This window comes from Lampetra planeri, chromosome 7, assembly GCF_965212315.1.
Source record: "Lampetra planeri chromosome 7, kcLamPlan1.2.h2, whole genome shotgun sequence".
Lineage (NCBI taxonomy): Eukaryota > Metazoa > Chordata > Hyperoartia > Petromyzontiformes > Petromyzontidae > Lampetra > Lampetra planeri.
Window position 1 is genome coordinate 3,182,235 of NC_136113.1, and position 12,925 is coordinate 3,195,159.

At 43.8% G+C, this 12,925-nt stretch overlaps 1 protein-coding gene across 1 annotated transcript in view; it reads left to right on the top strand.

Moving 5' to 3' along the window:
• Positions 1-12,925, top strand: part of SYNE1 (spectrin repeat containing nuclear envelope protein 1) — a 152,118-nt gene that overhangs the window by 136,433 nt on the left and 2,760 nt on the right. The window contains exons 136-143 of the mRNA XM_078595960.1: positions 7,030-7,172; positions 7,291-7,414; positions 7,782-7,993; positions 9,035-9,235; positions 10,158-10,286; positions 11,114-11,326; positions 11,921-11,998; positions 12,601-12,653. Coding sequence (XP_078452086.1) covers positions 7,030-7,172; positions 7,291-7,414; positions 7,782-7,993; positions 9,035-9,235; positions 10,158-10,286; positions 11,114-11,326; positions 11,921-11,998; positions 12,601-12,653 — 1,153 coding nt within the window. The remainder of the gene's footprint in view (positions 1-7,029; positions 7,173-7,290; positions 7,415-7,781; positions 7,994-9,034; positions 9,236-10,157; positions 10,287-11,113; positions 11,327-11,920; positions 11,999-12,600; positions 12,654-12,925) is intronic.

A 12,925-nucleotide genomic window follows, 5' to 3' on the forward strand; every position in this document is an offset into this window, starting at 1 on the left:
TTTGTGTTCCAGGCATCGATGCATATAAGTCATTCTGAGAAGCGTTGGTTCACATTTGACTGCTCTAGAGTCTGCATCACTTTATTATAAGAAGCATGCATGCATGCTGCAACTGCTTGCCATGGACATGAATCATACACTTCAATAATGCGGTTTGAATACTTACAAAATGGCATGCTAATACAGTTTTTCCCGCTCATATTTATAACATCAAATAAAACGTTTACTTGGCCTCTTAGTGACAGTTCTGTTTTTATTATAGGCAGTTTTAAATATGAAACAGATTTTATTCCCGAAGTGTTTACACTATTTGAATACTGCTTATGTTTTTGCAGATGTAGTCATTCCTGAAAGCCCTGAGGCCTTTGTGTGGCTAACTGAGCAAATGCTAAAAATGGCCTCTGCTTTGGAGCACAGATACGCATGTTAACGTGCATTTTCATTATCCGCTTGACCAAATGCTCTTCAACTCAGTCCTTAGACCAGTTGCAGCTAACCCTACTTGTCAGCCTGACTTTTTTTATTTAAGTCTTTATCAAGACTTAAGGTATGACGCACCTTTTTAAGATTGTACAATAAATAAATTATCTGACCTGTTAGCGAAGGGTTTGGTTTATTTATATCTCATTATATATGCTTAAATAATGCAAATTACTCATGAAATTGATAAAAACTTGCGATCAAGACCCTCCTGAAATTAAATCTGGAAACAAAGTGGAGTTACTCTGGGGTGAACAGTTGTTTTAAGTTCCATGCACTTGATAACACCCCAAGGAATTACATTAATCGGGACGAACTGCATTGGAAGTTATGAACGCAGCATCGTGATGGCTGCTAAGGACTGGTGTTTTCGAGCCAGTGCTCTAGGTGCTAGAAAATCATCTCTAACTGTGTGTCCTGATCTCTAACAGTGTGTCTGCATGCGAAACTGTGAAATTATCTTGAATGGCACGCCTGTAAAACCATCCACGTTTCTACGCTTTTAGCCATTTCAATTGCGAGTACTTCAACTGTACGTTAAATGTCACATTCATAGTTGGCAGCCCTTTGGGGAATATGAAAAGGAATTTGACTCGGTGGAAATTGATGCAGTCATCCAAGCTCTCACAATCCAAAAGTCCCATATGTATATACAGTATAAATAATAACAACCATGAACAATAAAGTTAACAGCCACAGTGGGATTGCATGAAAAAATATAACAGTACTCTACATATTAAAATGAGGGATCACACAAGGAGACCCACTTTTTACCAAAGGTATTCACAAAAACAGATGTTTTATGAAAATAAAAAAAAATCGAGAAATTAAGGGATAAACATAAATAGGAGAAAATATCGAGTGTCCTCAAATTTTCTGAATGCATCGTCATCATAAAACAATTGGAAGTAAAATAATATAAAGGCTGTGAAGTTGGTGCTCAAGATAAACATCAGCAAAACAAATTGTCACGTACAACAAGTTAATTAAACAATTGAAGACATCTGTTGCAGGGACACAGCCAAAAAACACATGAGAGTGTGTATATGTAGGGAAATTATTTCAGGGAGACTGGGATAAAACTGATTCAATAATAAGGTGGACGAGAGCAGGCTGGAGTGCATTTGTATTAAGAACTTGAAAATAAAAGTAATTTATCATTGAACCTAACAAATACTGTGGTTCTTTCGGTAAAGTCACATAGGCACGTAAATTATTAATAGATCACGACGTTTCGATCGCAACACAAGCGCCCGTCTTCAGGTGAGAGAGAGAAAGCTACTGAAACAAGGTCTTATGTAGGCTTGAGATGGGTCCAGCCTCAGGGTAAGAGGACGGGGCTAGAGATGATCTGCCTGAAGCTGTGGAAGTGGCTATTGTATTGTGAGTGGTTAACATATCAATGCACGAGCTTTGTATGCCGAAGCATCGGTGACTTGCCTAGTATGTCGTAGCATCGGTGACTGAGCGAGAAGGACATCCAGCTCGTCAATACAAAGACATCCAACCTAATAATGCAACTCAGAGAGTCAGCTAAAATCACAGGAAGGATGGAAACATCACAGCAAGTTAAGACTTTACTTGGTTAATCACGTCCTTCCAATGATTGCTCAATTTGTACCCATCTTCTCGGTTAAAGTTGTGTCTGTGTTTATATATCTGGATGGCTTCATGAACAAATCTCTGATGATAGCCAGTGGGTTTGCAGAGTACCTTCGTCTTGGAAAAATCAATTTCGTGTGTGCCCACAGCGTTAAAACAATGATCCGCAATGGCAGGGGTATTGGTCCTACCGTGCTTCAGATCTGCCTTGTGTTCGCGGACACGGTCCGAGACATGTTGTTTCGATTCCCCAATGTAACTGCTACCGCAGCCACAACTTAGTTTGTAGACACCAGGAAATTGCATGTCAGGAATCACATCCTTTGCAGATGGGATCAAATCACGGATTTTGTGTACTGTGTTGAAACGAACCTGGATCTTGTGTTTGTTTAAGATTTTGGAAATCTTTTTGGTAACCCCTGCTATGTATGGCAAGGTGATGGGTTTGATTTGGTCGTCAGATGGTTGTCTCCCCATGGCTGGGGAGACAGCTTTGCGGAGTGTACAGTCAGAATATCCATTCATCCTGAGGGCTTAGTGTACGTGCTCCAGCTCACTAGCTAGGTGGTGCTGGTCGGAGATGCAATAGGCCCTATGGTGTAGTGTTTTGATGAGGGAATTCTTCTGGGCTGGATGGTGGTGGGAGTCAGGCTTTAGATAGGCATCCGTGTAGGTGGCTTTCCTGTAGACAGAATGTCCCAACGAGCCATCAGGTCTCTTCTCAATCAAAACATCCAGGAATGGTAGCTTGCCATCCTTTTTCACTTCCATGCTGAATTTGATGGCTGTGTGTCTGGAATTGACGTATATCCACAGCCCTGATTTATATTCACAGCCTTACGATATATGGGTGAGCTGCTTGTAATCCAAGTTGGGATGCGTGTTGAGCATTTTTTCTTTCACGCTGTCAGCACACATTACTGCGGGCATCTTCAGGAGCTGAACTTGGTACTGTAATCTTACCCAGTGTTTAATACTTGTGTACTCAATAACACATGTTTTTTGGGTTAGATTGCGTATAAATATATAAATGTGTCGTTAAACTCGCCACCACCCGACACAGCAAATTAGTAAGGTTTGTCACGTAAACAGAACATGCCAATTCGTTACTTGTACAGCACACCGGTGTGTTGGAGAGCCAAGCCACAACATTTACAATCTGAGTACGACGTTTTGCCAGTGATTACAACTAGCTTCATCAGGCGACAGCCAATACTTTGTGTACTGTTTGCCTTGCAGTCTGTTGACTCATCAATACTTAGCAACCATTTTGTCCTGGGCACCATTGAAAAGGAGCTTCCTAAGCTCAATGGGACGTAGCTGAAATTAACGGACCGACTGACTAGACATACAGAATATAAATTAAATATGAAAACTTGGCGAAATGACCTAAGTTATCTCCTGAAGGTGCACACGGCAAAGCGAGGCGAAGGCTTGAGTGAAGAAATGCTCAAAACGCAGCAAAAACTGAAGAACACTGCTTAGATTAACAAAGTACTAACTTACTACTGACTATTAACTATGTTTATTTTACCAAGTAAGGCCCACGTAGCTATTATCTTTTTTTCATAAGCGATCTGACCATCACAAATGATAGCTCAACGAAGTGGCTCATCACGTGGAAATTTATAGCAGCCAAATACTCTAAATGCCTGATTCTAAATGTGAAGGGAAAAACTGGAGGACCCGAAGAAAAATCCATGCGACCACGGGGAGAATATCCAAACTCCAAATATACAGGTGTCAGGGTCGGGCTCAAACCAACGTCCTCCTGATAAGCCACTTCATTGAGCTATCATTTGTGGCCAGGTTGCTTCTGAAAAATAAACTAATCGCTCAGTGGGCTTTACCTGGTAAAATAAACATGAAATTATTTTAGTGATTTGCTTACCTTTCCTATACTTTTAATTCCTATCGTGTTGTTGTATTGTTTGCTGTTGTAACGTTCTGACCCACATTACTGGACATCTGTGAAAAAGAGGTTTACAGCTCATCAGATTCATCCAGCATAAATACATTTTCTGATTCGTAAACCAGGCAAGGTAGTTAACATCTCGCCACCATGGGCTTGGGCAGGACACGTCGCAGGAATTGATGATGGCTGGCGGTCGAGACTAACCCTAAAGTGGCACACTAAGGAGGGGAATGCCCGAGAGGACATTCAACGTGGAGATTCAGAGGTGGGATCGGCTTGTGTGCGTGAGACTGCGATGGAAGCCGACAGCTTGGGGAGGTCTTCATTTAACAGTGGATAGATCGTGATAATTGTTTTTTACCCTTTTATCTGGCAACAAAACTGACACCTTTTTTACAAGGAGTCATGTTTGCATTGACCACAATACCTGCGGTCGGAATGCAAACAAAAAACACATCTCTGATAATGTATGCACTGTCTTTGAAATTGATTGGTCCACACCCGAGACAGCTTTCCTTAGAGCCTAGTCTCACATGGTGTTGGACCAGATGACGCCAAAAGGCGCACAACTCAAAGACAATGCACCATTAGAGTATGAGAGCTCGGGGTAAGCATTTAGAGACTAGGCTCTAAGGAAAGCTGTCTCGGGCGTGGACCAATCAATTTCAAGGACAGTGCATACACTATCAGAGTTGTGTTTTTTGTTTGCATTCTGACCGCAGGTATTGTGGTTAATGCAAACATGACTCCTTGTAAAAAAGGTGTCAGTTTTGTTGCCAGATAAAGGGTAAAAAACAATTATCATATTTTGCTACTGGCAAAGGAGGTTCCAATGGAGTGGATAGATCATAGCTGATGATGATTCGCAGTCTAGGTATAAACTGGCCATGTGTGTGTATAGCATGCAAGGCATGCGCTGCTCCTTTCTAGTATGAAACAGTTGTACGCAATAACATTTGTGTGTGTTTAGTATGTATATGTACCTCTTCGTTTTGATAGTTTTAACTAAAGTATTTAAAAATATCTCCATGTTGGACATGTGACAAAGCTAACTTATTTCACATTAGTGCATTCAGGCTGTGGGAAGTTGGTGGTTGCTGCCATGTGTTGTGTTTGGGGTCTGATGTGGTCTAGAGACATTTCTGTCATGCCTTTGCGTGTTTGTTTTTTCACATGGGTTTGTGTAGTGTGTGTTTGTATTTTTGTCTGTGTGGTAGACTCAGCCTCAGATGAGTACCTGGTGCATTCCATAAACATCGCCACTCGGGAGACAAAGTCGGCCACCCACTGCCTCGTGTGCTGTGTCGGCCTTTCTAGGTGCTCGCTAGCAGCACTTGCCCCAAAAGTCTGTTTTGGCTATATGGAGGAACTTGTCTTGTCTGTGTGGTGGGGAGCAGTAGTCTAGTAGTTAGCGTGCTACACAATGAATACAGTGACCCGAGTTTGATTCCCGCTCACGGCCAACACCAGTGACAATTATCTGAACTGGTCCTGAGCACCCCCTAGGTCGACTCAGCCTCAAATGAGTATGTGGTGCAAACATTTCCCGTAGAGAGACAAAGGTGGTCGGCTGTAGTGCTGGCTACCCACCCCCTTGTGTACCGTTCTGGCCTTCATCGGTGCTCGCTAACAGCACTTTCCCCAAAGGTCTATTGAGGCTATACGAGAGATCTTTGTACAGGGGCTCACTGTCTTTGGTGTACATACATATGTTTGTGCATGTTCCTTTGTGTATGTGTGTGTGTATCTATGCTTCTGCTGGTGTTTATATATTTGTGTACATCTGTGTGTATATCTGTGTGTCTGTGCGCATGTGTATTTGTGTACATTTCTGTGTGTGTAGCCATATGTGCCTATGTGGTGCTTGTATGTATGTTTGTATATGTATACATGAATCAGTCGAGCGGCATTATCTTTTCATCGGCTGCGTAACACTGTGTGGAAGCTACCTGGTCTGTCACACCACACAAAGCTTCGGGGCTTCTTGGCCATGGTCATGTTCTCCCTTCTGTATGCTTGCGAAATGTGGACCCCTCTAATGGAACATCTTAGCCGGTTATAAACATTTGGGCTGGCCTGCCTACGATTCATCCTGGGTTTAACCAGACTGGATTGTGTGATGAGCTCACAAATCCTTGAAAGATCTGGACAAAGTCCCATCGGTGTGCTCCTCCGGCAGGCAAGGCTGCGTTGGCTGGGTCATGTAGCCCGCATGTCCAGCCACTGCATGCCTAAAAAGCTTTTGTTCACCCGGATAGAGGGGACTAAATGGTCATGGCATGGGCAAGAGAAGAGATGCAGTGATGTGGTACAAGGATGTGGAACTGAGTGGGCTTGCCAATGACTGGTACCAACGGTGTCAAGATTGGCCTCTGTGGAGGAGGCTCGTGAAAGATGCTACTAGGCAGTTGGAGGCAGTCACCCTCCAGCACCAACGGAGGGCAGAGGAGCGACGCTCACAACAACGAGCAGAGCACCAGGCAGCTAAAACATAGCAAGTTGGCACAGTAGGGGGCAAAGGTGGTGCATCGGCCAGTCATTTCAGTCAGTCAACCCGTGCACCTGGGTCTGTCCCGTGGCCTCACAGCGAGCGTTCGACACTTCACGTTGCCTTAAAGTGCACTTAGCCTGCCAAAAGCGCCGTGGTCACGTCACCAGCACTTAGTGGCGAATGGCGGTTGTTGTTGTACATGTATATTTTGAGAGCGGTAGTGTCGCAGTTGCATTACGAGCCTGGCAACCCGAGTTCAATTCCCGCTCGGTGATTATTATTTGAACTGTTCCTGGGCCTCCCCTAGGTCGACTCAGTCTCAAATCAGTACCTATTGCAGTGTGTAAACATCACCACTGCGGAGACAAAGGTGGCCAGGCATGGTTATGGTACCCCTTCATGTGCCGTGCCAGCTTCATTAGGCGCTCATTAACAGCACTTGCCGCAAAAGTCTGTTGAGGCTATAAGGATAATCCTTGTCTTTGTATGTGTGTGACTACACGTGTTCATGTTCATGTGTGCGCCCCTGGTGCACCTGCAGGTGATGCAGTCGGTGCCGAGTGTCCCGCACGTGATCTGGGTGACATCCTCACCGACAGCGAGCGCCAGCTGCAGCGCGCCGAGCGAGCAATCGGTGGCCACGCACCAGCTGGGCACGGGCTCGACTCCGAGTACAAGGGCTATGTCAGTCTCTCTCCTCCCCACACTCAATCACTCATTCGTGACCGTGGGAATGTTACTTTCATGCACGTCAATGCAGCGCATCACCCACACGCATACTGTGGTGGTGGTTTCCGTGCAGGTGAAGCTGCTATCCGAATGCCAGAGCAGCATTGAGATGGTGAAGTGCGTCAGCGAGCAGCTCAGCGAGGACGACAAGATGCCAGGGCTTGACGTGATTACCACCTCTGAAAAGCAGTCCTCTGGTACCCATCTACATATCTTTTCCTTTCCGTGCTGCGTATCGCTAGGTCAAGAACGCTCGCAATTTATTGTGTTAATTTGAGAAATGCTAAAATGATATATTTACAGTCATGCTTTGCAATCACATTGCTGTATAATTAACAATCATTGTTTTCATGTTTATTTCCATATTCCTAAGTTGTATATATTTAATAATGAATTAAAGCTCTTTACAGATGACCACTTGGCATTAATGACATGATAGATACTGGGAATAACACATTTTCATTATCTCTGGCATTATCCACATCTGATGTTTTGAGAAAAATGTGATTTTTGAAGAACGAGTGTCCTCAGGCCCCTCGCCCTCCTGTCTGCCATCTCTCGCAGGTGTAATCGAGCGCTGGGAGCTCATGGAGGCGCAAGCTCTGGGCAGGGAGCTGCGCCTGCAGCAGGACCTGCAGCAGTGGGACCAGCTCAACTCCGACGTGGAGGCTGTTTGGGACTGGCTGAGCCAGGCCGAGGATGAGCTGGGCCAGCTGCAGCGCTTGCACACCACAGCCGACATTCGGACCATCGAGGCGCGCATCCAGAAACTCAAGGTTTGTATTCGCGATCGACATAACTGTGTGGAAGAGCATTCGAGTGATGCTTGAGCTTCGCCCCGCACCTCTGACTCATGCTAAGGACTCGCTGTACGAATTCTGCGCACGCAGTAAATCGAACATTATTTTTATTGTCGTCATCATCCTCATGCTGAATGCTCACCTGAGATGTCAACTCTCACGTGTGTCAAAAATTATAAGCAGCGTGGTTGCCCCTCGCAAACCACGCGATATTTACTTTCGTATGGTTTGTGTTAATCAGACATGAGTCGTGGATCACATTTCAATTTGCCTATGCACGCAGATTGTGTGACGGTGCTTTTGTCTGATTTGTTGTGGAGTGGAAAACAACGTCTTGCGCTGCTGTTCGTATAAATAAAGTTTCATCATTATACATAGTTTTACTATTGTTATTATTCATGTGGCTATGAAAAGCTGTTATTTTAATGAAATATGAAAAGTTTGCTTAAAGTGACATGAAATAAGCTATTTTTCAAAAATCTCATATGGTCAACACACCTCGAGAGAGGTGAGGTTTAAACACACTAATGTGTTTATGTCTTGTAAGCTCATGGTGCCTATACCATGGAAGAACACTGAGCCTGAAATGGCTAAGATCCTGGGTTCGCGTCCAGGCAGTCACCCGCAATTAAATCATGTTCTCAAGTGTCGCGAATTGATGGCCTCAGCATGGTCAGCAATGACTGCGCGCAAAAAACACTATGTTACATTTATTTTACTTTAGTGGCTTTATTTCAGCTCTGCAGGCTAAAATAAAATAATTTAAATAACATGCAACAAACAACTTAGATAAGTGGCAGTTTTTAAAAGGATATTAGAATGAATTATTCGATGGAACCTTGCATGGTCGCTCTAAACATTGGGACATGTTAAAACTGCAATTGGAATTTTGGTTAAAAAAAGCGTATCTAAAGAGAGTTTTGCGTGTCATTTCATAATCGTGTTCTGTCGTTTTGCCGTTGTTAAGTTAGCCCGAGTTTACGCGCTCGCGCATTGCCTTGTGCGTCGCCCTTGCAGGAGCTCCGACATGGCATGGAGACCCGCAAGGCAGTGCTGCTCTCTATCAACCTGTGCAGCGGGGAATTCACGCCGGGCAAGAGCGCCGAGGTTGGCCAGCTGCGGCAGCGCCTGCGGCACCTGAACCAGCGCTGGGAACGCGTGGCGCAGATGCTGGAGACCTGGCGGCTCTCTCTGCAAGATGCGCTCATGCACTGTCAAGTGAGTGCCGTGATAAGTGCTCTTACATAACATGCAGCGCTGTACCAACAACATATTATAAGCATTCGGGCAAGCACTTAGACAACGCATTTACACTTCCTTTTACCGCAAAATCATCCATGACCTTACAACGAGGGCCCCAAAAAGCAAAGACATTAAAGAAACACCTTAGAGTTCGTGTTGCCCTATCTGAGACTGCCAAAACAGTTAATTCAGACTCCTCAGGCACCAACCATCTATTTTCTACCAAAAGTAATCAAAGCAACCCAGGCTGCCCGATAGTGTCAACCTGTAGTGCTACTCAGCTCATTAAAGTTATTTGGACCACATGACTCCATTCGTACATACATTAACGACCAACATTAAAGGCACCAACCGTGCCCTACAGCTCTTCAATAATCTTAAATATCACGGGTCCTCAACATTTGGCTTTCACAAGAGACATAATTTCCTTGTCCCCTATCATTCTCAATAATGATGACTTATAAGCACTTACACATTTCTTCAACACATCAATCGATACACAGATAAAAACACCCAGACCATCATGAACAAATAATAGGCTTTACCCTTTCCGGCAAGAATGCAGGTGTTGTAAGTATGCATGTTGAACTTTTTTCGCACTGTACGTAGACAACCATGATAATCGTCGGTGCGGGGGAAAGGCAACAAACTAAACACAAAAAGCAGTTCTCAATAAATAATGTGTCATGGTTAATTGAGTACTTTTTATGCATTTTCCACAAATTGTACCGATTGTTTTATTACGTGCTATCGTGCAAAGGAAAGAAATGCAGCGTGCGAGTTGAATGTTTTAAAATACCCTCGATACAGTCGGCAAAGTAAAATAAAAATAAATGGGAGTTTCTGAAAACGCGAGAGCAGTATTTTTTGCATATTTGACTCCACACATGTTTTGCAGGATTTTCACGAGATGAGCCATGGTCTCTTGGTCTGGCTGGAGAATCTGGACCGAAAGAGGAATGAGATCCGCCCCATTAGCCCAAGTCTTGACCTCGAGACTCTGCAGGACCATCACAGAATGCTCATGGTATGCTTACCCCTGAGCATCATCAGCAGCAGCAGCAGCCACACCTCCACAAATAGAGCGATGTATGATCGCGAATAGGTTCCATCTCGGGACCAGAAACATGGGTGGATTATCTACCGACGTTTCACTTCGCGTTCCTGAAGAAGCTGTGAGGAGGAGGAGTGAAAACGCCAAATGTTATTCCAAACAACAAGCGGTACAACTTGAAAATGCATCAGAGCGCTATGGTCTGTTGTTACCAGGAAAATAATGATCCATCAATTTATTATTTTAATATGTTATTTCGGTCGTGATGCATTCATAAGATTCAGCATGTAAAAATATATTAACGTGAAACCTTGGATTGCGAGTAACTTGGTGTGCGAGTGTTTTGCAAGACGAGCAAAACTTTTAAATAAATATTAATTTGATAAACGAGCGAGGTCTTGCAATACGAGTAGTACGTGCATACGCTTTGTCTGACGAGCGTCACGTGATCACAACTGATATACGAGTGCTTTGATATACGAGTGCTTTGGATTACAAACATTTTTCCGGAACGAATTATGCTCGCAATCCAAGGTTTTACTGCATTTCCAATAATTTACATATGGGCAAGACAGTACAGACAGAACATACAAATACAAATGAACGGTACAAATGAGACAAACAAAGAATGGATTTTTATATTTAATTGCAAAGTCAAATTGTGACATTACAAATCAAGTGGGTTGGGAGTGAATACCCCCAGCGGTTGCTTCCTGTGCACTTTTATTCACGAGACCTTTGGTGCTTGTTTCGACAGCGGTCCTCGACCCAGTAGTTTCTATTTTCTGTTTACACTACAGCAAGTGAAGCGTGAACTGCAGGCCACCCAGGAGAAGGTGGCCTCCCTGCAGGACATGTCGAGCCATCTTCTTGTGAACGCCGAGGGTCAGAACTGCTTGGAGGCCGAGGAGAAGGTGCACGTCATAGCCAACCGCCTTAAGCACCTCCTCAATGAGGCCGACCATGACATCCGAGTGGTGGAGCGCTACATGAGGACCTCCACCGACGAGCTGGTAAGAAATTGACCCCTCCCAACAGAATGAAATCACGATCCTAGTTTGTTTGGCCAATATAAGCATCATCATTATCGGTCATGATCTATCCACTGCTACAGGAAGGCCTCCCCAATAGCATCCACATCCCTCATGATCCCACGTTGCCAAAATCCATCTTCTACACATGAGCTGATATCATCGCTCGATCTCAGCGGTGGTCGTCCTCTCAAGTGTGTTCCCTCCTTTGGTAGCCATTCCATCACCAGTCTCAACCATTGCCCAGATTCCCTCCTCGCGGTGTTTCCTGTGCTAGCCCCCACTTACTTGCTTTATTTTAATGGTCATAAAGTTCCCCAATCCGTGTGTTCCTTTGGCTCTCATTTTAATCACCAAGCATGCACCTCTCCATGCTTCTTTGCCCACTTTTAATATTTTGTTATAATCTCTTTGTCAGTGTCCATGTGTCCACTCCATATATCATAGGAGGTAATATACACGGATTGAAAACCTTCTTCTGTAGGCACATGGGTGTTTTGATTTCCATTGTCAAGTACTCCGATGTAATGACTTTGTCAAACAGTCCCCAATGGAAGAATGTGTTTAATTTCGTAGGACTCATCGTATGGTTCACCAGACGAAGAATTGAACTGTCCGATGGCCCTGCCATCATCTCAACAGCAGCAGAGACGGGTAACAATGTCCACACTCTGCTCCATCCCACGTGCATGGCATAGTCTAACGTACATTGGTGACTACTAATTGTAAACCTGTGCACAGTTTATATGGAATTTAACGTGTGCTGTGTAACTGTTTTTGTGTGGTGGAGATAATAACTTACGTGTTACAATTAATCCTTTTTGTCAGTGTGATAAATGTGGCACTAAATTATTTAATATTTAAATGGAGTATAGTCGTATTCAGGTCCTGTATTGGACACAATTGTAGTCATATTTTAAAAAATAAAAACCACGAAAGCCATTCGTTTTTCAGTGCTGATAATGAGGTGTATTGGTATGCAACATGTACGACTCTAAACCTTTAATGCTTTTTTGTTGTTTTTACAGATTTTCTAGTTTAAAAGTTTTCCATTTACATAACTTCACATTGCCACGTGTGCACTCCGCTGTCTTTTTGGATTTAATTTCATCTTTGTGTGGTTCAGTTGGTGCCACCACAACTCTCTGGGTCACTGTGGAGCTGGACTCTTCATCCGCATAAGTTTTTTTTAATACCTGTTTTCTCTTGTACTCAACGTACGTTTTTGTTTATTTTCCTGATCCATTCACATGCAGCTCCCAGGCAAAGATAGTCTTTCTCAATCTGGAGCAACCAGTCAAGAGCTCAGGTATACAGCTTAGAATTTTCATGCCCCTTTTTGCCCCTCTTTCCTTTATAGATGATGGAACAGGCAAACCGATTTAGATGTAATACACATAGCACAATCATCTCCGTATTTTGGGTTGTGGAATCTCATCCTATATCGCTCCCACAGTCTGCATAAATCACTGTCAGTGGCACTGTTGGTTTCTAACAATCATTACACGTTTTTTTTACCCATTATAGATTTGAAGCTTTTACCCATGTTGATTGCATATGCAGTCCCACCCCCCTTTCTTT